The sequence below is a fragment of the Epinephelus fuscoguttatus genome, linkage group LG1 (genome assembly GCF_011397635.1).
Source record: "Epinephelus fuscoguttatus linkage group LG1, E.fuscoguttatus.final_Chr_v1".
Lineage (NCBI taxonomy): Eukaryota > Metazoa > Chordata > Actinopteri > Perciformes > Serranidae > Epinephelus > Epinephelus fuscoguttatus.
Genome location: NC_064752.1, coordinates 26,076,861 through 26,103,843, shown reverse-complemented (window position 1 = coordinate 26,103,843; position 26,983 = coordinate 26,076,861). Strand labels below are relative to the sequence as shown.

The 26,983-nt window shown below is 40.2% G+C and overlaps 1 protein-coding gene across 1 annotated transcript in view; it reads right to left on the bottom strand.

Moving 5' to 3' along the window:
- Positions 1 to 26,983, bottom strand: part of cacna2d3 (calcium channel, voltage dependent, alpha2/delta subunit 3) — a 47,581-nt gene that overhangs the window by 5,682 nt on the left and 14,916 nt on the right. The window contains exons 7-31 of the mRNA XM_049588230.1: positions 26,543 to 26,674; positions 23,907 to 23,967; positions 23,627 to 23,777; positions 23,351 to 23,425; positions 23,150 to 23,239; positions 18,488 to 18,601; positions 17,371 to 17,449; positions 14,958 to 15,091; positions 14,614 to 14,631; positions 11,436 to 11,507; positions 9,270 to 9,350; positions 9,099 to 9,173; positions 8,092 to 8,175; positions 6,601 to 6,672; positions 6,424 to 6,485; positions 6,257 to 6,324; positions 6,059 to 6,104; positions 5,847 to 5,944; positions 5,598 to 5,691; positions 2,311 to 2,406; positions 2,067 to 2,188; positions 1,367 to 1,444; positions 1,212 to 1,273; positions 1,076 to 1,120; positions 922 to 984 (exon numbers count right to left, since the gene is read on the bottom strand). Coding sequence (XP_049444187.1) covers positions 922 to 984; positions 1,076 to 1,120; positions 1,212 to 1,273; positions 1,367 to 1,444; positions 2,067 to 2,188; positions 2,311 to 2,406; positions 5,598 to 5,691; positions 5,847 to 5,944; positions 6,059 to 6,104; positions 6,257 to 6,324; positions 6,424 to 6,485; positions 6,601 to 6,672; positions 8,092 to 8,175; positions 9,099 to 9,173; positions 9,270 to 9,350; positions 11,436 to 11,507; positions 14,614 to 14,631; positions 14,958 to 15,091; positions 17,371 to 17,449; positions 18,488 to 18,601; positions 23,150 to 23,239; positions 23,351 to 23,425; positions 23,627 to 23,777; positions 23,907 to 23,967; positions 26,543 to 26,674 — 2,072 coding nt within the window. The remainder of the gene's footprint in view (positions 1 to 921; positions 985 to 1,075; positions 1,121 to 1,211; positions 1,274 to 1,366; positions 1,445 to 2,066; positions 2,189 to 2,310; positions 2,407 to 5,597; positions 5,692 to 5,846; positions 5,945 to 6,058; positions 6,105 to 6,256; positions 6,325 to 6,423; positions 6,486 to 6,600; positions 6,673 to 8,091; positions 8,176 to 9,098; positions 9,174 to 9,269; positions 9,351 to 11,435; positions 11,508 to 14,613; positions 14,632 to 14,957; positions 15,092 to 17,370; positions 17,450 to 18,487; positions 18,602 to 23,149; positions 23,240 to 23,350; positions 23,426 to 23,626; positions 23,778 to 23,906; positions 23,968 to 26,542; positions 26,675 to 26,983) is intronic.

Sequence of the window (26,983 nt, the reverse complement as noted above, 5' to 3'; positions counted from 1 at the left end):
CTCAAGATCTGCTGTACACACATATTCAGGACTAGTGGGAAAACATTTAAAGGAGCAGTGTGTAAGATTTAGGGGGATTTAGTGGTATCTAGCTGTGAGGATTGCACATTGCAACCGGCTGAGACTTCTCCTGGTTAGAATTACTTCCATGTTCATTGTTCAGGAGGATTTTATCAGGAGCTGAGTTATTCGCAGAGGACTCTTCCTCTCCAAAACTAATGGACCAGCGGTCTAATTTATAAAACAGTGCGTAGGATCCACACTAAAAATGCCAAAAAAGACGTGCACCAAAAAATATTTAACAATATCTACAATCAGGCTTCCACCTCACCATCTGTGTCACCAATTTCCTGTCTCCAAAATGTTCATAAGCATGGGTCAAAGTTTTTCCCATCAAGTCTGTTTTTATAGATCAAAACTTTTGTGTGGGAAGTGGCGTACGCCTCTTTCAGGCCTTGCTTTGTGACTACGCAGTGATTCTAAATGAGACCCCTGGTGATTAAACTGGTAAAAACACTGAATTAAGAAGTTTCATGTTACAAATTTATGTTTCTCCGAGGCTGCTCAGCTGTCGGGGAAGGGCCACTAGCCCAGCACCTGCTGATGTATGCTCATCTTGTTTCTGTGATCATCTAGACGTTCAGGATGGAAATGGAAATGGATCTGGTGATTTAAATCGGTAAAATAACTGAATAAAGCAGTCTCACGTTAAAAAAAAATCAGTGTTGTTCTGATGCTCTTGTCATGGAGGGGCTGCTTACTACGGTGAAAATGCTTATTTTAAGGTAATTAAACACTAAAGGAAACATACGTATTATATTCCATTTCTGTCAATATATCTCCCTAAATCAACAAACTGGACCTTTAAGGACAACTTGAGTGTTTAGGTGTTGTTCATAGATGTAAACATGCACACAGTACCTGAGATTGCTCCTCTGTGACAAGAATGAAGCCGTTGTTGTCGATGAGGTAACAGTTAATGTCCTGTCAGAAGGAGAATAAAAAGGTTATATTAAAAAAAACAACCTGAATTTTTTTTCAGTTTTAAAAGTTAGAGTTTTGTGACTGTACTTACTGCGTTATCACAGCTTATGCTACATTTTCCATCCAGAGCTGTACACTGAGCAACAAAACACAAGTAGTTTAGCTTCACACCTGATCAGGGAGTCATTTTATTGTACAACATGTTGCAGTAGTAGTTGTTTAGTCACCTGTCTGCAGGCAGTCCAAAACTTCCTCTGAAAGAACTCCAGCTTCATTTGGATCCCCACAGCTGAGCAGAAGCACATAAGAGACCGCTCAATATTCAAAAATAAGTATTAACATGGAGATAATAATGGTATAAAGGTGATTTAGAGGTTGTTACCTGCGACAATTGGAGACTTTCTGTCATCAAGAAGCTGAATCGCTGTGCTGGCTAAAACCACGCTCTTATTTTCTAAAGCTAGAGAGGAAGAGCAGAGAGTAAACTTGTTCACATTACACCTTCTGTTCACTAGATGGTGCCCTTCACTCAGCAGCTCCAGCTGGCAGGTTTAAAGGAAACCGCAGTACCAGTTCATTACATTACAGTAATGTCCAGTCAGAGCTCTTTCTACAGCCAGATGGGTCTCATAATTCTGGAATGGCTGCTGTGACAAGACATTTCAGGTTATGAGTGGATGCAGTCACCATTAACAGAGGAGAGGTGGTAAATGTCCTGCAGAGTGAAGCTGAATTCGGGCTAGCAGACAGAACGTGGGCCACATTAACTGCATAAAAGCTGTGAGGGAGGTGAGCTGTGCTGCACATCCTATCAGTGGAAACCAGTAAAAACCACAATCCATAGCAGAAAGAGGGACATAGAGAGAGACTGATTAAGATGGTAAGATGCTCAATGACTAAAGTAACTAGACGAATTTCCAAAAAGTAATTTGGGTAATGCTGCACTCCATAATTGAAAGTATATTAAGATGGACTTCTATGACGTAAAATGCAGATTATTTAATAGCCACAGACAGATTATGTGCTGAATCAAGGAACTTTTTTGTACTGCACACTTGAGCTATTATCTCTAATCTGCATACCTGTGCTGAAGGGGATGGAGTAGACAAATGTGCCAGGGACCTGCTCTGCGGCTCTCTTGTACCACAGAGGGAAGTGATCAGCATTAAACACACCCTCCTTGTCCTCCGCTGTCAGGAAATCTCTGAGGAAGCACACGGAATGAAAGCGAGGCGAGGAGCGGAGGATTAGATTCATCAAGCACAATCACGGCCTCGCCTCGTGCTGTAAGTAATGATTAGAGGGACGTTGAGCAGCGGGACTCACTGATTGGAGAGCTGATCGGCGGGTACAAACAGGTTAGTCCTCGACAGGCCGGTGCGTGTACCCAGGAAAGCAATCTCCACTCCTTTGTCTGAGTTCCTGTTGGTTTAATGCAAAACAGTGAAAACACACCAAATTTCTGAGTCCTTCCCCTGAACATCTCTGACTGATGTCTACATACAATCATACAGCACCACAGGTAATTTAGGTTTTTCTTTTAAATTTATAAGGTTGGACATTTATAAATGTATTTATGCAGTGTGACTCATATCTGCTGCTGATTTAACCGAATGGTGAACAGAGGAAAGTTCTTGACGCAGCTGATGTATCTCTCATTTTGGAGATATATGGTAAAAATACAGTTCTAAAAGAGTTCTTCTCAAACTTTTACATTTTAGAAGCTAAACTATTAATGAATTAGCAACAAAAAATAAATCAGAAAGATCAGAAATGAAAGTAATGTTTAAATCTTGTGATTAACACTATGAAAACAAACATGTTGGTTGTTTTTGATTGCTGTGATTGTTTTTTAAGGTCATACCAGTGAGCAAAACTGCATTTTACGTATTCAGCTACAGCTTATAGGCTTTAGCAGTTTGATTTAAAGAAATAAAGTGTGTATCTTCTGATGTTACAGTCTTTTAAGAACAAAATTCATATCAAAGTGTATGATGGCATATTAGGGCCATGGTAGAAAAAAAAGAAAAATACAGAGCGCAGGGGAGTCAGGTAATATTCCCATAAAAAAAACAAAAACAAAAACAACAACTCAGAATTTCTGAGATTAATGTTGTAAATTTAGGAGATAAAAACTCTAGCTATATTCTCTGAGAATTAAGGGGAAAATTTACAAGAAAATACAAACATAAAAACGGTGTGCATTCAGCACCTTTATATAGCACATCCTGAAATCTGAAAATAATGTGTCAACTCAGTCTAAGCATAATAAGCCAATGTTCACTCACACAGAACACAAACCACACTTTCTTGTGTGAAAGTACTGTGATTGACCCATTCATCCACCACATCATCATCCCTGTGTAGATGCTGTCATGTATTACAGTACATTTCCTGACTTTCTGGCACTAAACGAGTGAGTTTCTTCTCATAATTTTACCACTTAGATCTTAGAAATTCGGAGGGATTAAAATCAGAATATTATAATATTTCTTTCTTTTTTTGACCTACAGTACAGGCCAAAAGTTTGGACACACCTTCTCATTCAATGCATTTTCTTTATTTTCATGACTATTTACATTGTAGATTCTCACTGAAGGCATCAAAACTATGAGTGAACACATGTGGAGTTATGTACTTAACAAAAAAAGGTGAAATAACTGAAAACATGTTTTATATTCTAGTTTCTTCAAAATAGCCACCCTTTGCTCTGATTACTGCTTTGCACACTATTGGCATTCTCTCGATGAGCTTCAAGAGGTAGTCACCTGAAATGGTTTTCCAACAGTCTTGAAGGAGTTCCCAGAGGTGTTTAGCACTTGTTGGCCCCTTTGCCTTCACTCTGCGGTCCAGCTCACCCCAAACCATCTCGATTGGGTTCAGGTCCGGTGACTGTGGAGGCCAGGTCATCTGCCGCAGCACTCCATCACTCTCCTTCTTGGTCAAATAGCCCTTACACAGCCTGGAGGTGTGTTTGGGGTCATTGTCCTGTTGAAAAATAAATGATCGTCAACTAAGCAAGCGGATGGGATGGCATGTCGCTGCAGGATGCTGTGGTAGCCATGCTGGTTCAGTGTGCCTTCAATTTTGAATAAATCCCCAACAGTGTCACCAGCAAAACACCCCCACACCATCACACCTCCTCCTCCATGCTTCACAGTGGGAACCAGGCATGTGGAATCCATCCGTTCACCTTTTCTGCGTCTCACAGAGACACAGTTGGAACCAAAGATCTCAAATTTGGACTCATCAGACCAAAGCACAGATTTCCACTGGTCTAATGTCCATTCCTTGTGTTTCTTGGCCCAAACAAATCTCTTCTGCTTGTTGCCTCTCCTTAGCAGTGGTTTCCTAGCAGCTATTTGACCATGAAGGCCTGATTCGCGTAGTCTCCTCTTAACAGTTGTTCTAGAGATGGGTCTGCTGCTAGAACTCTGTGTGGCATTCATCTGGTCTCTGATCTGAGCTGCTGTTAACTTGCGATTTCTGAGGCTGGTGACTCGGATGAACTTATCCTCAGAAGCAGAGGTGACTCTTGGTCTTCCTTTCCTGGGTCGGTCCTCATGTGTGCCAGTTTGTTGTAGCGCTTGATGGTTTTTGCGACTCCACTTGGGGACACATTTAAAGTTTTTGCAATTTTCCGGACTGACTGACCTTCATTTCTTAAAGTAATGATGGCCACTCATTTTTTTTAGTTAGCTGATTGGTTCTTGCCATAATATGAATTTTAACAGTTGTCCAATAGGGCTGTCGGCTGTGTATTAACCTGACTTCTGCACAACACAACTGATGGTCCCAACCCCATTGATAAAGCAAGAAATTCCACTAATTAACCCTGATAAGGCACACCTGTGAAGTGGAAACCATTTCAGGTGACTACCTCTTGAAGCTCATGGAGAGAATGCCAAGAGTGTGCAAAGCAGTAATCAGAGCAAAGGGTGGCTATTTTGAAGAAACTAGAATATAAAACATGTTTTCAGTTATTTCACCTTTTTTTGTTAAGTACATAACTCCACATGTGTTCATTCATAGTTTTGATGCCTTCAGTGAGAATCTACAATGTGAATAGTCATGAAAATAAAGAAAACGCATTGAATGAGAAGGTGTGTCCAAACTTTTGGTCTGTACTGTACATCAACCTTAATACGCCATCGCACAAAAATGTGTAACTTTGGAAGGTAAGTATTTGGTCAACTCATGCTGATAAGGTCAAATATTACTAAAATAATATACTATAAAGTATGAACCTATGATATACAGTAAAGAGATATAGTTTTACAGTTTCTGTGACAAAAATGTGGGTGCCACTTTCTAAAGAGGCATACAAAGGGTTTTTGATGGTTAATGACGCTTTATATAGATCAGGTATAAGCCATTAATGAGAATAAAGTTTGACTTATTGTTGCCAGGTTGCAAAAAAAAAAACTCCCTTTGGCTGGTGTGTCTGTGACATCATTGGTTATTGTCTAACACTTGCAAACTGCAGATGGCTTAAAAACAGTTACTGGTGGCTAATTGGAAAACCCTAACAGAAACCATTCATTAATGGATTACTAACATTTGTAACTGTGGACTTTAAAAGAGAATATGAAGCAGTATCAACATGTTCTTACTCTGACTTGTTGAGGGCCAGTCCAGTCCAGTAGGCCTCCAGTGGAGCAGTGACCACAGCATCAAATAACACCTCCTGGATCAGCTCTCTGTCACCTGCAGGGTGTTGTTTAAAGACCCCAAACATCCATCTCATAGTAACCACCACTTCCTTTGTTTATTGTATTCACACTTCATATAGTAATTAGAACTTGAGCAAAGATAAAACAGGCTCTGTATTGTCTAAATTGCATGACTCAGATGTCTCTTACATTTGAGGTGTTGTCTGCGGCCCGTCATGAAGAGCTTGATGGCTTGAATCTGCGTCAGGTGACGGTGCTCATGCTGCTCCTCTGTGTTGCAGTAAGTCCTGTGGTCCAAACAGAGCCACAACTGTTACATCACAGGCCTCAGCATCCCCAATGAACACAGAGGGATAACCTACATAACGCATGAACGCCCGCTCCCATAACCCCAGTGTTACCATTCATCTGCCAGGGCGACATCTGGCTGTTCCAGATCACGGAGCCCTGAAAAACACAAGTCAGTAACGCTTCAGCAATGCCAGCCTGGGTAGACAGATACAATAAGCCCTCCAAAAAAGGCAAGTCAGAGTGACAAGCATCTCACTGTATTACAGGCTTCTGTTAACAGAATAGATGACAGAGTTGAAGTGACATACCAGTTTCAACTGATACATTTCCTCTGAAGAAGTACTTTCCATGACCTCTGGAGAGAGCCACTCCGACACTGGTGACACAAACAGAGGAGAGAGTCAACCTTTAAGTGTAACCGGGACATAAACTGACAGAAAGTCGTTCAGGGAATGCAATGAAACCTTTCTTCCACCTGAATGGTGTTCCTTTGATGTCAGTGTAGTAATAGTCATTGTGCATCTTCAGGACACGCCTCTAAAAGAGCAGAAGAAGAAGTGCAGATGAAATTTACTCCCTGAGTCGAGAGACAGCAGAGAGAACGACCCTCATCTGATAGGGAGACACTAAACATCTTTATCTGCAGCCTCACCCCTCTATCCACCGTCTTCTTCACCTCCATAGAGAAAGTCCCTGTCCTCCTGTTCACCATCGCGTTGCGTAGCTAAAAGATAAAGCACACAAAGACACATAGAGGAGAGAGGTTGAGGCAGGGTTACAGCAGCCTGTACGTGGCTGCCATTTTACTGCAATACTGAAAACAGATGCACCTTAATGATTATTTAATGGGTTAATTTGAAATAATAGATAATTTACTGGACAAGCTGATGAATGTGCAATCCACTGACATCGTGAAATTAAGGCATAGTGTCACTTGCATTCATACAATGGTGCATGCAAGTACCAAGCTAATGCCGAAGTGCCAAGAACTGCAGTTCCTTGAACAGCCACTTGAGGCTGGCTCCAAAAGTGAGTCAATCCCAAAAGACCCCCATGTTATAACGTTCAACTTCACAGCAGAAATAAACATGTTTACAGCCTGGAACAAAAATTGGGTTGGTCTCTACAGCTAATTTCAACATTCATGACAACTGTACAAGGGGTGAATTTTTATATAATGCACTTATTAGCATTATTAAAGGCTTGAAGTTATGCATAATTATGGGCCGGGGCTACTTTGAGAGAAAGGTGAGTATCGTTCGTTGAGAAGCCACTACAGTAAAATGTTCATAAGTTAACATAACCACGGTGTAACCATAGACTATTAAATAATGGACATAGCCACCGTGAAATCACCCATTGGTCGTGGAATCCCATCTTGAAGCCTCAAATTAGGCATTTCAGCCACCGCTATCTTGGTTTTTGAAGCCAAAAGTGACCATATTTGGACGAGAAGCTGGTGCGAAGGGTAGATCTGACTGAGAAACCGAGGACACTATCAGCAGACAGCCTTGATTATGTGCAACTTCAAGTCTTAATAAAATGTAAACTGGTGAGTTATATAAAACTTCAGCCCCTGCACAGTTGTCATGAAGAGAAAATTTACTATAGAGACCAAAACCATTTATTGTACAAGGCTATAAACATGTTTATTTCTGCTGTGAGGTTTGGGCATTTTATTAAGGGGTTTTATGGGGATTAACTGACCTCTGGAGCCAGCCTCAAATAGCCATTCAAGGAACCACAGTTTTTGGCACTTCCATATTGGCTTAATTTTTCAGCCTCAGTTGCTGCTTGTAACCACAGATTCAGCCTCAGGATAGGCGTAGCCATTAACTACCTGTCGCTATGTTCATTAAAGTTAATTATAATGTTTTCATTGCTTGTTCCATGTATGTTTGTACTAATAGACCTTCTAAGGAGTCAAATGATTCGTTTTTCTGGAAAGTTTTGTTTTAATGATTTTAAGGCTGTTTTTTTGGGAACAAAAATTAACATTAGCATGATGACAGTTGACCATAGCTGTAAATAAACCATGCTAACAAAGCTAGCAGCTACACCAGCGTATAGTGTTTTATATTGTACACTGAAGAATGACTTTGTTTTCCCATAACACTGGATTTTTAGGAAGATTAACACGTACAGCATCATCTTTGTCTTCCCACTCCACCTCAGAGAGATCCACGCTGCTGTAGTTGGGCTTCCTCCTCTTCTGACCGTCCTGATACTGCACAGAGGAGCACAATATACACAATTTAATGTTCCATTTTGTGTAGTTTTATTTTGAGAAATCACAGCTTAAACATGTCTGCTACTCTAGCCTGACCCAAATTTGAAATCTGCATGTGACACATAATTTTCAAATTTATGAGTTTGATGTCAAAGAAACTTATCTGTTCAGAAAAGCTCCACTGTAATCTGTCTTTTGTGTCTCAATGTCAGCATGAGAACTCGCTGTATGCTCTTATTTATCAAGCCTTGTTAAGGAGGTTTCGCTGTGTAATTATTTAACAAATCGTCTGTGAAATTAACACTGTCAGGTAAATTAAAAATGATTAATATGATTGATAGGAAACCCACACTCAAACAAGTCTACATCGATGCATTAAACTGTACATGTCAAACTCGGCTACTGTATGTTGTGTGGTCCACAAGAAACAACAAGTCAATGACTACAACCACAGCACAGTTTGAGCCACGAAGAGACACTCACAAAAAACCAACACAGACCAGCACACACACACAGTTGCACAGAGAGGGATAGCACTAACACTGGCACACACAGATCCACTAGCACAGCCATAGCTCCTGAGGAACCAGCGGTCCCAGGGCAAGTGGCTGTGGTCTCTGCCAGCGAGTGTTAAGTTACCTCTGGGAAATCTCAGGCCAGCCAGCCCTATGAGTGGCCTTTATCCCTGCATGCATACATCAAAGGAAAAGGTGGGGATTACAGACTATACGAGCCCATTTAGCCTCCTAACAGGATATCACATTTGTCTCTGTGTGCCCTCATTAACAGAGGCTTTCAGTTCATCATTTCCGTTATGTACACAATTGAATGGACAAAACAAAAAAAAGAAAAACAGGGTAAAGTCAGGGAATGCTATCAGACTCTTCCGGCATAAAAGTAATGTGAAGAAACTGAGTTACCAAAGGCCTGAGGTCCGGGTGAGTCAGGATGTAGCCGTTGTTTGTGATAGCAAATGCGTACCCATGGATTCCTAACTGGAGACACAAGATGAGACACATGAGGACGAAATTTAGAAAAAAATGCATATTAATACATTCACTTATTCAAAGTTAGAGAGCAGCTGATTGTACCATATGTTTAGGGATGAGCTTCATCAGCTCCTGCAGAGGGATGTCTGTTCCTACGACCCCCAACAGAATACCCTGGTTCTTCTGCATGAAGAGATTCAAAACACACATACACAACTTTAGATGGGAACTGCATAACGGTGGAAGAAGTGCTCAGATCCTACTGTATTCAAAACACCAACACCACAAAGTAAAGATACAGCATTATAAGTAAAAGTCCTGAATTCAAAGTCCTACCTAAGTAAAAGAACATAAGTATTATCAGCAAAATGTACATGAACTATTGAAAGATAAAGTACTTGTTACATAAAGAAATGTACCCCGTCACTGATGTTATTATATATGATGATCAATGTGTAGCTAGTTTTTATATACAGCTACGTAGTTTGTTTCAACATATGGGATGGGCCTCTTCAAAGGCCTTCTAAGGCCTTCCTGTGATTTCCTGCTCTCTGGTCTTCCCAAAAAGAGTATCTCAAATCTACAATTATTACAAAACTCAGCCGCACGAGTGCTGACGAGGACCAGAGGGCGGGAGCACATTACACCAGTTTTAAAATTGCTGCATTGGCTCCCTGTGCGCTTCAGGATCGATTTTAAGGTTCTTTTATTAGTTTTTAAATGTCTTAATGGTCTCGGGCCTTCTTATTTATCTGACCTGCTTTTACCATATCAACCCTCGCGGACCCTGAGGTCCGCCGGCACCGGCCTTTTAACCATACCACAAGTTAGGACTAAAACACACGGGGAGGCGGCATTTAATTATTATGTCCCCCGATTGTGGAACAGCCTGCTGGAGAACATCAGAGCTGCAGAGACTGTTGATGTTTTTAAAAAGAGGCTCAAGACTCATCTTTTTAATCAGGCTTTTAACTGATCTCTGTATTTATCTATTTTAAATTCCTCTTATAACCGATTTATCCATCTATTATCTATTTTTTATTTATTTTTTATATTCTTACCCTTCCTCTTTTTACGTTCTTATCTCATTTAACCTTTATCTTTTGTTATTTTAGTTAGCCTATAGGTTTTAGTTTTGATGCATTTTATGTCTCTGTTTTAGATCATTCTTACCTAGCTACTAACTCAATTTTATGAGCTAAATAGCTTTTTGTTGGGTGGGAGAGTTGGGTTTTCTCTTTTCTTTTTGTTTTCTGTTTGGATCTTTGTTGTTTTTAACCTCTGTGAGGCACTTTGTGTTACTGTTGTATGAAAAGTGCCATATAAATAAATTTGATTTGATTTGATTTGATTTCTTTTGTGAAATATTAAATAATTGTATCTCTCTGGGCCTCAAACAGTTATTTAAAGGTATATTATGTAGGATTTTTTAACAATGCACAGACTAATACAAAAATAATCCCTCTTAATCATATCTTATGAATCACTACAAGTATCTGAAGATGTCTGCCAATATTTATTTTTCTTATTATTATTTTGCTGTGTTTATGACGTTCCTGGGCACAGCGTGCAGGTGAGGTTGTGACTTAATTGTGCAGAACAACCACTGCTCTGCCTGGCTAAATCTTGGCAAGCTGCTGGAGACATTAATGAGTGCAAACTGGTAGAAAAGATTTTTGCACATTTACATCTTTGCAGAAATACATGCAGCAATGTTTCCTACCACAGAGGTCAGTACCTTATAAGGAGGCAATGATCACCAGCACACATGCAAGAGGAAGCTATTAAAATCACAGACAGAGCATCGGAAAAATGCAAATATAGTGAGGTAAAACACCAAGCAGACAAATCTGGGGTCGGCTTTCACGTTTACTTTCACTGATGATACTGTTAACAAACAGCAGCTGACAATTCCTGCATAGTATACGAGAAGTTTGGAGAGCAAATGTCACTTTGGTAGAGCTGCAAACAACTCATCTACATTTGACGTATGACAAGAAGTCCAAACAGGATTTATTTCTAAGGAGTCACAAGTCAAACAGGTTGGGAGCCCTTCATTTATTCTTAAATTTATTAAGCTTATCATGATCTACTTTTGCATAAAATCTTAATCTGAAAAGTAACCAGTAAAGAATAGCTGCTAAATAAATGTAGAAATGTAAAACATGAGATGTAGTGAAGAAAAAAAATTAACAGTGCACAGGGCTTGAGTAAATGCACAAAATTAATTTCCGCCATCACGTGAGTCAGTGACTGTCACTCACTCACCGTTTCATTCTTTGTGCTGAAGACAGGCATGGCGACTGTAGTCATCAGACTTGGGCCTGCTTTTTCATTCAGCTGAAAAAAAAAGTAATTTATAACTGTTGAATGCTGCTATTTTATCCCACTGAGAGGACTGTCAGCAAGTTCTCTGATCAGGTGTGTAAGCATCAGTCAAAAGCAAAAACTGCTCAGAGAAAGAAACACATTTAAACTGTGTTATTATTCCTGCAGAGCCTGAAAGTTTACTCAGCATTTCTTAATCGGTGCATCTCACACAGTCTGAACAATAAGCAGCGCAGTTGCACATACTGTATATTACACTGCTTATGTTTTCAACCTGAACTGACAAACTGAGGCTCCAAAATGTGTGTCCTTCTACTACTACTGCAACTGCTGCAGAATAATACAATAATTTTATTCCTACACAAAACTTCACTATTTAGCAGAATCATAATTACCATGTAAAATTTTAAAGAAGTAGAACGGCTGCCATTGGAAATGCTTCAATGTTAACGGTTGAAAAACCTTTTTTTCCCCCCCAGTACAGTAACAAATTACCAGTGCAAAGGAAGCTTAAATGACATGAAATTCAATTAAAATTCCCAGATAGGAAAGAGAGGAGCGTGAGTTATTCAGCAGGGAAGAACAGCTTCAGGATTGACAATAACCGAGCCAAAGGTGGCCACAACATTAAGTTGCGGAGAACACAAAAGAAGGTCTCGCTAGACCAGACACAGAATTAATTAAAAACAGCATCCAAATCATTTCCTGCAGAATCATCCTGGTCGCAGCCCTTCTGTCATCAAACCTGGACCATGTGAGTCTCACGTGAGGCTCGGAGGAGAAGACGAGGTCGGTTCAGTAGGATGAAGGCTGACATAATTAAGCACATGAGCCCAGTTAAAGTAGGTCTGTTATTCCCTCACCTCGTGAGTCGACACAGCTGAGGGTGCCTATGTCCCTGTGTGTGTGTGTGTGTGTGTGTGTGTGTGTGTGTGTGTGTGTGTTTTGATGTTCATTTGTGTATGTGCATGCATATGAAGCAAACGAGCTGTGAACTGCAGCATGTACTATCTCGCTTGACAAAATGAAGAATGGCGGGTCCTTAAATTCATCACAACACACAATGGAAGTTGAAACTGGACTGCTTCAGTCTACATACACACACACACACACACACACACACACACACACACACACACACACACACACACAGGTAAAGCCACAGACACCTACCCCCCTTCCCCCTCTCCCTCCTCCCTCTACCTTCTCTCTCTCTCTCTCTCTCTCTCTCTCTGTGTCTTGGTCTCCCCTCCAATGTCAGTTTTATTATGGGCTTTAGGAGATAAAATGCAATGATCCACAGAATGATGAATGGTGTGTCTGAGGCTGAGATACAAGAGCACACACTCCAGAGGACAATCTCCTAACCCTTCTGTGTGTGTGTGTGTGTGTGTGTGTGTGTGTGTGTGTGTGTGTGTGTGTGTTTCAGTGTGTGCATGCTCATTGTCTCCATACTGGAGAGAAGTACAATAAATGCTCTTCTATTGCTCCTGTCCCTCAGAGGAGAGAGCCTCTCCTCACTTAGACTTCCTGGGAAATATTAAAGCATAATGTTGAAAAATAGGGACAATAATCAGTTTTTATACTCTCTCAATGTGCATTGAACAAATAAATGATTGGATGTGCCAGAATTTTCTTCAATTAAACAAAGAAAAAACTCAGGCAACTGTTTTTGGAGTCAAGGAGGAACAATGAAAAGTCAGTGCTCAATTTCAACTGGCAACGTTCAAAACCTAAGACAAAGCCAGAGATCTTGGTGTAGTCATGGACTCAGATCTGAATTTCAACAGCCACATTAAGACAATTACAAAGTCAGCCTACTATCACCTTAAAGATAAACTGTGCAGGATTTACCTAAGAAACAATGTATAGACCCAAACAGAAGTAATCCCTCTGAATTATTACTTATGACCCAGTGTCAGTGTGACTCTGACCTCTTCCTGTATTGTCTTATTTTCTCCTTATTTTCTGTGTTCAGGACGTTTATGGGCATGTGTCCACACAGTGCTCAGGTGAAGCCTGGGTTTTATAAAAAATTTAAAAAAAAAAAAAAAAAAAAGTAGCCACCAGGTGCCTGACCGTAAGCAGCGGGCATCAAAGAGACAGAGCACCCCCCAAAAATAAAAATAAAAAATACAGAAAGGATAAACAGGGTTGGCTCTTACTTTCATTTTCGCTTGAGAGTGTGTTACAAACAGTAACCAACAATCCTTCATGGTGTACCTTTATGAATATATCAAGGATAAAATGACTTGTGTCTCAGCAGGATTTGGAAAAACTTGTCCATGCATTCATCTCCAGTAGACTCCACTACTCTAACAGTGTTTACACAGGTCTCCCTAAAAAAATCGATTGGACAGCTGCAGATGATTCAGAACGCGGCTGCTCGAATCTTCACTCAGACTAAATAAAGTGGATCACATCACTCCAGTTGTGAGGTCTTTACACTGGCTTCCTGTCTGTCAGAGAATCGATCACAAAAATCTACTGTTGGTTTGCAAAACACTGAATGTTTTAGAGCTAAATGACATTTCTGATGGAGCATCTTGACCTCTCTGGTCTTGTGGGACAGGTCTGCTTTGTGCCCCCAGAGTCAAGACTAAATATACAGAGGCAGCGTTCAGTTTTCATGCAGGTCCACTAAAACTATAATATCAATGCTGACAATTTTTTCTGTGTCACTGCCTTTATTAAATATTAATTTCTTACATCGACTGTGCTGTAACTTTTATTCTTGTATTTTATACTTGTCTTGTTTTATTTTCGGTTGTCTTTTATTTTCTTCTCTCTTGGCTCTTTAATGACTGTTTTTAATTGTGTTTAAATGTCTTTTGTGTTTCTTTTGCTCTCTGTAAAGCACTTTGAATTGCCCTGTTGCAGAAATGTGCTATATAAATAAACTTGCTTTGCCTCAGGTCGTTTATACAAAATGACTCAAATTTGCTGCATCCCAGTGGAAACCTTTTATTCCCTGCCCATGATCCCCTCTCTGATGCTAGTTCAGAACTACCTCCCATCTGGTTGATGCTTTTATGACAAGACAATAACTAAAATGTTTTTATATGAACATGATTCTACCTGAGAGCACGTACAGACCAGATTACATGTGGATATTTACCTTATGAGCCTGGGAAAGCTGCAATGAAAGAAGAGACACATAAAGATTGAATCGTCCAGTGAATTAAAGCCTTCACATTGTGCACTGACTTTGTGGACACAGATGTACGACGGGGGGTGGGGGATCCATGCAGATTAATGAAGCTCATAATGATGAATCATTCCAGCAGCATGAAGAGTAATGATGAGAAAGCAGACCCACACATGTGCACACTTACTGTACGGTGCACAGTAACACAATCTAACACAAACTACTGCCTCAAAATGTGGAATCAAAGCACGTACAATCACAGCAGGTCATGATTTTGCTTCACCCTAAGAAGTAAAGCACCGTAACACACTCACAGCACTGTCCACGTAAGCTTCCGTCCACACTGTGTCGTGCTCGTGGTCGATGACCTTCGGGCGGCTCATGACGTGAAGATACCTCATCACGTTCTCCTGAACATCTGCTAAGGTGGAGATCTGACTGAAGTATCCTGCAATTAAACGCAAACATATTAAAGTGGAAAGACACAAGTATTTTGCTTTAACTTATCTTCATGAGGTAAATGTTGATTGCACGATGTAATGACAACAGAATAATGACACCATTTGCATTTAGATCAGCTCCCTATAAGCCTCTCTTTCACTATGCCATGCAGTCTGCCGGCGGGTACGATCTCCTGGGAAACTGAAGGCTTTTTTTATGACACAAAGGAAGTGCGCCAATCTGATAGCTATCAGCAGCTACCCCCAGTTACTAAAGAGCATCAGTGTCAGTTTAAGCTCACAACATTGTGTAATAAGTTTGCCTGTCTATTGCATTACATGTTATTTTGCTTTGCTCTGATAGTAATTTACTTTGTCTCACTGAAGTGACGTCATCACAGCTGTCGTGTTATAACGAGTCGGCAACATGAGGTTTAGTTTCAGTTTCGTCTGCTGTGGTTGATCAGAAGACGACAGTGTTTTTTCCTCTCCTGCTTTTGCCATTCACCTTACTACTACTTTTGTTTATTGCTGTGTGTGCTGTTATTTATGATTAAAACTCAGATATTAGTGTGATTATTTCCTTGGTTCTGAGGAAACAGAAAGTGATCCAGTTGCTCTTGCGACCAACAATACTACCGCTTAGGTGGAGTGGTCTTTTTCCACAGGAAAAAGCCTCATTAACCCTAAAATGAGCTGGCACAGCATTCATATCTTCCTGTTTGTCAATCAGCAAACAGGGCAGCAGCTAGGATTTTAGAAATACTGAAGTCCACAGCTCAGTCACCAGGAGAAAATGTTAACATTTCATGTTTCTGCAAACCACAAATATGATGCATTTGTACATTTCATTCTTATCATATCAAGGTTTCTAGAGTTACATAGTATAGGAGCTGACTTTGTCATGGGGAGATGGACATTGCTGCATTTCCAGCTGGGATAGTGTCACTAGTGTCAAACATGTTTTTATCAAAAATATTTGTATTCAATTTTTACATGTTTACACAATGTATATTCAAAACAGGTATCAAACTTAACAATGCATATATATGATGAGAAACAAAGCATAAAAACCAATCACAATCCTGCCCATTCCACTAACCCCAAAGATCAGCTGGTATATCGTCAGTAGTAAGGTTCTCGATCTCGTTAATAGTACAAAAATGACAGATGAGCTGAAAGTCAGGCCTAATGTCAAAAGAGAGGAGGAGATATGTCTATGAAAGTGGCAGGCTCAGAATAATGGAGTATCTTAACAGAGTATACACTAACAGAAAGCAACAAGAACAAGACACAAACACAAAATCCTCAGTTTAACTGAAAGCTCTGGAAGTATTTCAGAGAGGCAGCCCTCACCTTTTGGAATTTTTTATCTGAGTTACAATTTGAGCAGCAAATCTCTTTAAAATTCAGGCTGGACATAAAGTCGCTCATCCACTGGTTATGGATGGGCAGGGACATCCCTCCATCTGATTGGCCCGTCTGGCCAGTAGAGAGGCAAACACTAAATGTGTGTTAAGCTAAAAAACGATCTTTTCCTAACCATAACAAAGTGGTTTTGTGCCTCAACATAACCACACATTAAGCACAGCGTTGTTGAAACACAAAGAAACGTACAGTTTCAACGTATCTGCCTCATAATAACGGATAAATGTAACGTATCCAGGTTGGTAACTGGGTTGGTGTCCAAGTTCTACCAATGCACCCCTTTACAAAATGTAGTTTTTTCTGCTGATGTTCCTGACATAACTGCACTGTACTGAAGCACTATGGAAACAGGTTTCCAGTGGTTCAGCTCCCAGTGACACAGGAGCCATTGACTTGTGTCAGCTCCTGCTGTTGCTGACAATGCTTCATATTAGACATGTAAGGTTACTCCACAGTGGGGGTCTGTATAGGGAAGGATGTTTGGGGCTTGTCTCCCCCACAGTCCCTCTGTGATCTGTTTTCCTGCCTGTGACTTTCCCTTCCAGAGGGCACTCATCCAGAGCGTTGACACGTGGGAGCCATCAGCAGCGAGCAGCCAAGGGGGAGACACTCTGACAGGAAGAGGGATTAGAGCGGATTGACCTCTGACCCCCCCAAGTGCCACTTCATTGCCTCTTGGCAGAAAGAATCTGAGCCAGCACACATACACATGCATGCACGCACACAAATACACGTACACGGCCAAACCGCACGGATACCCGCGCATCCTCCACCATCATTGCAGAATCACCACATCAGCTCGTACTCGACACTCTGACATGAAGCTGTCTTGAGATGTGTTTATCAAAAAGTCCCAAACCTTTGTTGGCACAAGCCATCCATTTGAGGTTATCAGCAAATGCAGACTCTCGTCCAATCAGGTACGGGAATATTCGCACCTGTGCAGAGGACACATAGATGTCGACAGTTTCAAAGATGGAAGGATTAAAAAAAACATGCAAAGTGAAGTGTCTCCTTAGCACTTTATCTTCCTGCCCTGATTCTATCAGGCTTTGGAGCAAGAAGGAGCTGCATGTTTTTACATCCTCATGAGGAAACACTAAACCTTAAACTGATTTTCCGGGTCTTTCTTTTCATTCTTCACCTTTTCTGTCCATCTTTGTCTTTTTTTCAGTTTGCACTCTGCAGTTAAATTTAGTTAATTTTCTTTTGTTGGGGGTTTGGCACGAGGGCATGTTCCACTGTCCTTTTAAAGCACGCTGTGTGACACTTTGCCAAACCTGCACGGCTCATTGGCTCCAGATGCTTTGCTAAGCACGAAGCATATAGAAAACAGTGAATGGCTGCCATATAGCAGCCCTGAGGCTGTGTGAGGGGGGGGTGGGGTACCCTGCCAAACACTGCCCTGTACCCTGCCAAACACTGCCAACACACATATGCTTGATAGGACTGAACAAAAGCCCCTGAGCTGTTGTTTTTATTGCTTTGTGAGTGGCACAGCAGTCCATTTCATTTCAATTGCATTTAGGTCTTACAAAGGGAGGCTAACAAAAGATTTAAAAGCCATTGTTGAGTCCAGGAAGAAATGTGGAGAGGGAGCACAGCCGTGTGGGGACGAGGACCAGCGCCTTTGAGACTGAGCTGCTTGTACTGTACTAAAAGCAGTTAATTTCTCATGTTTTATTCCACTTGGGGATATATACTACGCTGTAATGTGTCAACACATTGAAAAACAACACATTGACATGGTTTGTACATTACAAAGTTATAAGTGGTAATGAAGTAAAAACGAAAGCATGCCTCAGAAAGTCATGACAGGCGCTCCAGCTGGCATGAAGTATTAAAATGTGCATTTATCCCTGCTGGGAGAAAAAGTGCAGAGCAAACAGAAAATCCTGAAAAAGTACATGAGTAACATTGAAAATCAAACGCCGTGAGGAACAGAGGAGAGAGGGGGAAAAAAGAGACAGGCTCACCTTTCTTTCTGGCCAATTGTACTTCTCAAAAACGTCATCATACATTTCAGTCGCCCCGTCGGTCACCAGCATTATGGCCTGGCTGCACAAACTGCCGTGTCCAGTGTGATTAAACTATAGAAAGAGAGGAAACACAGGACGACATAGATTAAAAAGTCAGTTAATCTATGTGTAGTTATTTAATTTCTAATTACTTAAATCTATTTAACCAGAAAAAGCCTCGTCATGATTAAACATCACCTTTACAGGAGTGTCCTGGACAAGACAGGCAGCAGCACATTAAAGTTTCAGACATACAACGTAGAGCGAACAGAGCCGTCTGTTTCCACTGTATATGATGATGATGATGTCGGATATGGCAGCTGTGCAGCCATCAGTCAATAAAAACACAGATAATGTCTTGGTAAATAAACCTGAGGAGCCTGGTACACTTTATTCTGATGCCAGAAGATGCATCGCAGTAATTAAGCGGTTTATTGACCTGTAGCAGAGAGAATCTGGAGACGGAGAGGAGGATGTAGTGACACGATCGTGGGATGAAAACTGCTGAGCGCTGCTACTCTCACTTCACACAGGCTGAGCATCAGGAGGCCCTCACACCTCTCTTGTTGTTAGGAAGTTATGTTCATGTCTGACAACTGCTTCACCACCGCAATATAGTTTGTTTTTGATGTCTTAAAAGTTTGTATTGGTTAGGCACATGTATGTGCATGACACAATACATTTCTAAAGTCTATTAATAAATGTTTGATTAGAATCTATAATTTTCATGGTCAATGAAATTAAGTTAGATATCAGTAAGATTTCTTTCACAGAATCAATTTTGAATGTAGAAAAAGAACATGTTAATGTTATTAATGATATTAATTAGGTGGTAAAACAGTGGTTTTCATATAGTGTGCCACAGCACACTGGTGTACCATGATGGAAATCCAGGTGTGCCGTGGTATTTTTTGATAACCACACATTATTATTATTGCAATATTCAACTGGGCCTATACAAAAAGCTATGAATGAATTTTTAATTGACTGTATCAGTATGTTGTGTGCTCCCATTTCCTGAAAAAGAGGGAAACTCTAGCTAAAATGTAATATAAAAAAAGCCTTCTAGGGGAACCTATTTGTCGCCGTTCACACAGTGTGTGACACATCTAAAGCCCTGATTGGCAGCCGGTGTGAGGGATGAAAACAGAAAAAGAGAAGCTGTGAGTAGGACAATGGATCACTTTAATGTAAGCAAATTACAAAAAATCACCAGTTAATGACGCACGTACTGTCAGTAGACAGTATCATGAAAGCTCCCTGTCTTATTTTCTCTCCTTTTTTGTTTTGTCTTATGTCATGATACAAATGACGCTATTATGCAAAGATATAAATACAGCTGTGCCTTGAGATTTGGCTTGATCTTTGGTGTGCCTTGATTTAAAATAGTTTGAACACCACTAGGATATATTATGCAGGATTGACTCTTGCTAATGACAGTGAAAGTAAAAGCCAACACCAGGTTCACTTTGATTGGTATTTGGTGTTTTGCCTTGCTATATTAGCACCCATTATGATGACATGCTCATGGTCTGGCATGTGGTTGCTGCCTTTTTGTAAAGGTCCAGCTTCACTTGAGTGCTGGGGGTACAAGCCCAGAAACGTCCCAAGCACAGAAAATAAAAAATACACCGCCACACTCTTCTAGTGGGTCGTAAGTGATGATTGAGAGGGATTATGTCTGTATGAGTCTATACATTATTTTTTTCAGGAAAATTCTGCATAGTATATCTTTAAATATGGCTCTCTTCCATTTAAGTGTCCTAGTAAGTGATGACAGCGCACACAGACAATATCAGGACCTCGACACAGAAGCAGCTAAATAAAATTCATCCGTCCTTAATTTGATTATTTACACCTGCGGCTTTCACAAGTCAAAATGGCTCCTATGGAAAAAGTCGGTCCAGTGTGTGACGCCAACACCACAGCCTGTGGGCTCTCCTCCTGGTGACATTGGCGGGTCGACAGCTCATGTGGTTCACCTGGGCTCTTGGGCTATATGTGCTTAACCTCCTCCTTTTCTCTCTGGTGTCCACCCTGCATCTGTTTCTTTTGCTTTCGCACCATTCAACACCTCCACATGCCCTACACAAAAATGCATGTTTTTTGGTGATATTTAAAACATCCTAAATTTTAGTTAAGTTTAGTTTAATCAGTTATTCTGTCCTTAAACTTATTGTTTGTTTGAATGTACAGTGTATTAAGCAATCTGTTTCAGTATTGTAAGTAAACAAGAATAAGTAAATCTACATGTTAATGATAAAAGACATAATCAATAAGAGGATCATTAAGTAATTGATGCTGATAAAATCTAATCAGTCCCAAGCCCTTGTTGTTCGAGAGGCAAATCAATGTTCTTTCTTTAAAATTCAACAAGGGGGTGGGTTAGGTTGGGTTGGGTTTTTTTAAATATATGCTCGCTGTTTTGTGATTCTTTCACATCATCAGCCTGTGAGAGGAGGAGACTTTGCTCTTTTGTATCTCTACACCACTCTTATAAAAATGGTGCATTGCTTTTCAAGTGAAACGAGTTTCTTTTAGATTCGGTCCGTGATAGGCTATATTCTGACTTCATTCACTGGGCAGTGGGTGTAGCAGTGAATTTCCGTAGTAGGCTACTGGCTACCTGATTACCATATTCATTGCAGGACTTTAATTAATCTGACAAATGCAGAGGTAAAAGCTGCAGTCCCTCAGCTTCAGCGGCGCAGCCAAAGCTCGCCTGAAAACAGGGAGATAAAAGGAGTGCGGCGTGGCTCCTGGCCTTATCTGCTTTGTGTTCCAATCAGCCACGTTATTAATCATCGACATTAATTAGAGCCATTAATCACGATTCAGAATAGATGTGTCTGTGTTTGGAGGGCGGAACAGGGATACCGCTGGAGCGTTTCGACAGGTGACACACCTCCCAAACGCTCAAGTATATTTGACTGGAGTGTGCTGCTTCTTATGATTAGCTGAGAACATGCCGAGGGTTGTACTCCAACACTTCCTGTCACTGAAAACAAATGTGGCTTGTAAAATGAAAGTTTTCCTAATGTTCTGGTCAAGTGGAGTCCTTCAGTTAAATGAAAGCAAAGTGCATCTGCGATATCCAAGAAAGTCATTATTTTTATGTCACATTAATCAATAAATGAATCATTTTGTGAAAACTCATGAACACACAACAGCATTGTCGCAAAATCAGTAAACAGTGAGGAAATATTTTGTTGATCTCCTTTGTTATGCACATAACTGGATTATTGGTGTCCAAAGTACCAGGGGCCCCCCTGGTCTTCAACTGCAAAATGTCACTCAAGCTAAGCGGCACTGACCAAGAAGAGACCCAAAAAGGCCACAAAAAGATGCAAAGGTACCGCAAAGAGACCCAAAAGTACCGTAAAAGGGGCAAAGCAACCAAAAAGAGACACAAAATGGCTACAGAGAGACAAAAATATCCTCAAAGAGACACAAAACAGACACAAAAAGATGCTAAATTACCTTTAAGAGACACAAAATGACTATAAAGAGACATAAAAAATTACCTCAAAGAGACATGAAATTACCTCAGAGCCACACACTGACTGCAAAGAGACTCAAAATTACCTCAAACAGACACAAAATGACTATAAAATGACAAAAAATTACCTTAAAGAGACACACAACTACAAAGATACACACACTGACTACAAAGAGACATATAATTACCTCAAAGAGACACAAAATGATTACAAAGAGACACAAAATTACCTCAAAGAGACACAAATGATTACAAAGAGACATAAAATTAGCTCAAAGAGACATGAAAATGACCTCAGGGCCACAAAATGACTACAAAGAGATGAAAAATTATTACAAAGAGACACAAAACTACAACAAAGAGATGAAAAATTACCCTAAACAGATACAAAATGACTACAAAGAGACATAAAATGACCTCAGTGATACAATATGACTACAAAGAGACACAAAATTGCCTTAAAGGGACTCACAACAACTACAAAAAGACATAAAACAACTACAAAGAGACCTAAAATTACCTCAGAGACATAAAATTACCGCAGTGATACAATATGACTACAAAGAGACACAAAATGACGTTAAAGAGACTCACAACAACTACAAAGAGACACAAAACAACTACAAAGAGACTTAAAATGACCTTAAAAAGACATAAAATTACCATAGTGATACAATACAACTACAAAGAGATGCAAAATGACTACATAGAGACACAAAATTACCTCAAAGAGACTCACAACAACTACAAAGAGACTTAAAATTAACTCAAAGAAACATAAAATTACCTCAGTGATACAATATGACCACAAAGAGATGCAAAATTACCTTAAAGAGACTCACAATGACTACAAGGAGACTTAAATTTACCATTAAAAAAACATTAAAAAAGAGGCAAAACCACAAAGCAGTCTGTGTGTCGTGCTCCTATGTAGCAGAGGTGGTGGAGCCTTTTGCATACCTATACCCAGTGCCCACTGTCTCATAGTCCGCCCATGGTTATACATTATGTCAGTAGAATATAGACCGGGAAGATTTGTGTTTGCACAGCATCTCTATTAAACTGACAGTCACAGATAGAGCGCAGGCTCGTGCAGAGAGGTTTACTGTACTGGAACTTACATCATTCAGGATCGTGAACGCCTCAGCCAGAGCTTCACCCAGCAGCCCGATCCCTTTGGCAAACAGCTTGTCCAGATGTTCACGGAAATGCTGGCAGATAATGACAACAGTAGAAAAGAAAGGTTTCAAACATTAATCACACAAATTGAACACGATACGATCCACTTACAGTCATCACATGTCAGTTTGAGCTCAACTCACATCTTTATTGGTTCTGTCGGCTCGGACCAGCGTGCCATTCAAACAAGGCTCTACGTAGTGGATCTCCTGATTATACTGAGGACACACAACATTGAGACAGATTAGTGTTTTCCATGAGCTGAGCTTCAGTTATTTGAGATATTGTAACAGGGATGTCTTTGGTTAAAAACTATTTGTTAAGATAAGAGATAATAAGACTGAGGTTACAGAGAAATAGGACATCACTATGCACAAACGAAAAAACGAAAACAAAGCTGACAGTTTGGTTTAACTTACTGCAATGATGTTGAAAAAGTCGTCATCTCCAAGTGTGTCTAATATGGAGGAGACAGTCTGTCTGGCGATGGTCAGCCTCAGTCCTTTCATGCTCCCACTGACATCGACCAAGATAACAACGTCCTTTGGAGACGTTGCTGCCTGAATGTACCTGAAATATGGCGTCACATTACAACAGTTGGATACCTTGTTGCAGTACTAAGAGAAGAAATCGAAATATTTGCAACAATATGATGCAGCAACGAGAGGAGTGCATTTTGTTTGGTAGTTAGAGTCTTACCACTTCCTGTTTCTACAGTCAAAGCCAATGACACCATGTTCATCTGGATGCCACTTTACACCTGTGAAACAGATCAGGGAGTAAATCAAGAGAACGTATGAGAGAAGGTAACAGAAAATAACATTTCACAGTGGATAAACACAGGCAAACTGTCGCTGTTATACAGTATATGCTGTGTGGTTGTATGCATGAAGCTGACTAGACTTTTAAAAAACACCAAAAACAAAACATATTCACAAAGAGGTTGGCAAAAACACTTGTGATTGTGAAATTGACGACCAATGATTTTGTTTCAGATGTATTGAACCTTGTAGTCAGTGGTGAAAGAAATGATCAGATCCTTTACTTAAAGGGGAAGTGACAACACTGTAAAAATACTCCATTATAGGTAAAAGCCCTGCATGTAAAGTTTTACTTTGAAGTACAAAAGTACCAAAAGTATCAATAGTAAAAAAAGGACTCACACAGAGTGGCCTCAGTCAGTGTTTTATCATTATTATAACCTTCACTTAGGAGGTTATGTTTTCAGTTCGGTTTGGTTTGTTAATATGTTTATCAGCAGGATTAGAGAAAAACTACTGTCCTGATTTTCATGAATCTTGGTTGAAGGGTATAGTATGGGTCAAGGAAGAACCCATCAGATTGTAGAGTGGATCTGTATCAGTGGATACACAGATTATTTTTCACTTCCATTAAAACGGTGAAATAGGGCATTTGGCCTTGGTGGAGGTCTGCAGTCTCCGAGTGTCCTTCTAGTTATATTATTGGATTATTAATATGCAATTAGATGCAAAAAAATTTCAACCACCTTTTGACTATGAGAAATGTGATCGTATTATTTTCACTCAAGAAATTTCTGATTTTTTTGTTTAATCTCTCATCTTCTCACTGGTTTGAAGTGGGCGGGTCTCAGATGAAAACAGGTGATGTCACAAGCTGCAGGATTTAGCAACACTTGAATCTAAACCTGATGATAGTCGGTAGATTGCTCATGTTGCCAGAGCTGTCAATCAAATCTGCCAAACCCACACAGCCCTGATGAAGCAGATTGATGATAATTCTTTTTTTTTTTAAACATTATGTTTGATTCTTGTTCATGTAGGTTTTAGGGAAATACTTAAGACTTGAGAGGTTTTAACATGTAGGCACTGGCAGTACTATAAAAATATACTATGCAGGATTTTCCTAAAAAAAAAAAAGAGTGTGAAAACTCATACAAAAGTAAACCCTCACAGTCATCACATAGCCCCGACCCCACCTGAGTGGGGCTCTATAAAAAGGTAGTGTCTAGGTGCCAGAACATTAGCAGCAGGTGTCTGAGAGACACAGTGCAGGAAAAAAACAAAAAACAAAAAACAAGTACACATACAAAAAAATAATAATAATAATAGTCGCTGAAATCTGGTGCTTGGGCAGTGACTTGCAAAGTCAGAAACCAATGAAAATAGGCGTCCATTTAAACCTAACCATGTGCTTTTGTTGCCTAAACCTGACCATGTGCATTTGTTGTTGAAGGAAAAAACATCAATTTGTGACGTAGTGCGTTTATTTTGAAAGAGACTGTATGTAAACGGTAAATTTCCTGTGTAAACGGAAGTGTATTTTGAAAGAAGAAAATGCATGTAACAGGCAGAACTTGACACAGTGTCCCAGAACGTCAGCAACCAACGCACCCAGGGTGCCTTGCATGTCGAATCTGGACGTCGAAAGTCCGTGACCAAATGTCAATATGTGTCGAGGTCGGAGTGAGAATGTGTTGAAGCAAAACACCATTTTCACTCACAACATGTGACACAACAGTAACTGACATTCCGCATAGTAAAGCTTTAATGTTGTAGTTGATGAAGGTGCTATTTTACACTGCTTTCTACTCTGTTGGCTGATTTAACCAACAAAATGCATCATATTTCATAAACTCATTATATGTTTTATAAAGTCTTAATCAGAAAGGTAAAAAGAGCAGTATTTCCCATTTAAATTCAATGGAGTACAAGCGTGAGGCAGTATAAAATGGAGGTAAAGTTCAAGTACCTCAAAATGTAACTTAGGTAAAGTAGATGTACTTAGCTGCTTTTCACCTCTGCCTACAATATAAGCCACATATTAAGGGCTCTATCTGTCATTAAGAGTTCAGTGAAGTTTAATTTTCAAATAAGATTAAATAATGAATATATTAGCAAAAGGATGTTGTTAAACACTGGTGAAAGAAATCTCTTTTTATGATACATTAAACAAACAGAGTCCATATCTGTATTAGACTATCATCAGCTGTATCTCATCTCTGTAGCCTCGCTGCAGCACTGCAGTTTCACATCACTGTGATGGTCTGATAAGTTCGGCTGGATCCAGCAGACATGCACTGTTTCTCAGTACGACTTTGGACCCACACGGGCAAATTCTGATTAATTATAGTCTGTATATATGCATCCTCTCTGATGGTCTGTAAAATTACAACATTAACCAAATTACCCTTTTAGTAATTCTAAATCATTTGTTCTGATCTGGGGTTTTTTCCTGCTCTGACGGCTGATGGCTCCCTTGAGACAAGCCTTTCTTTTCTCACACGCACATATATATAATCTCACACACACACAGGGACAGACAGCGAAATGGGACGACAGAGTGGCAGCACTCACCGGGGTACTGCCTGAAGAATCCCTTAGCGCTCCCAAAGTACTGCCAGATTAGTGTTGGGTCTCTTTCAAAATTATCTACAAATACTTTATTGAGAGCCTCGGACCAGTAAACTCCGTTCACTATGTCAGGATCTGAGGAGGATGTGGGCAAACACACAGAGGGGGGAGAGAAGAAGAGAAACAAGTAAATTAAATGGTGATAATAGTAATCATCCTGGTCACCATTACTGAGAGCACAGTTGACCTTTGTCCCGTATTGACCCCCCTGAAGGAGATACAATGCCTGTGACTAAATCATCCCCTCCCCTCCTCCTGCTGGACGAGCCTCCCTTTGTGCTGTGAACAGAGAGTTATGGGGAGTCCATTATAGCCAAACAAAAGCAGCCCTGGCGATACACAGGGAGAGGTGACACTCTGTTAAAAAACAAGAAGCGACTGAAC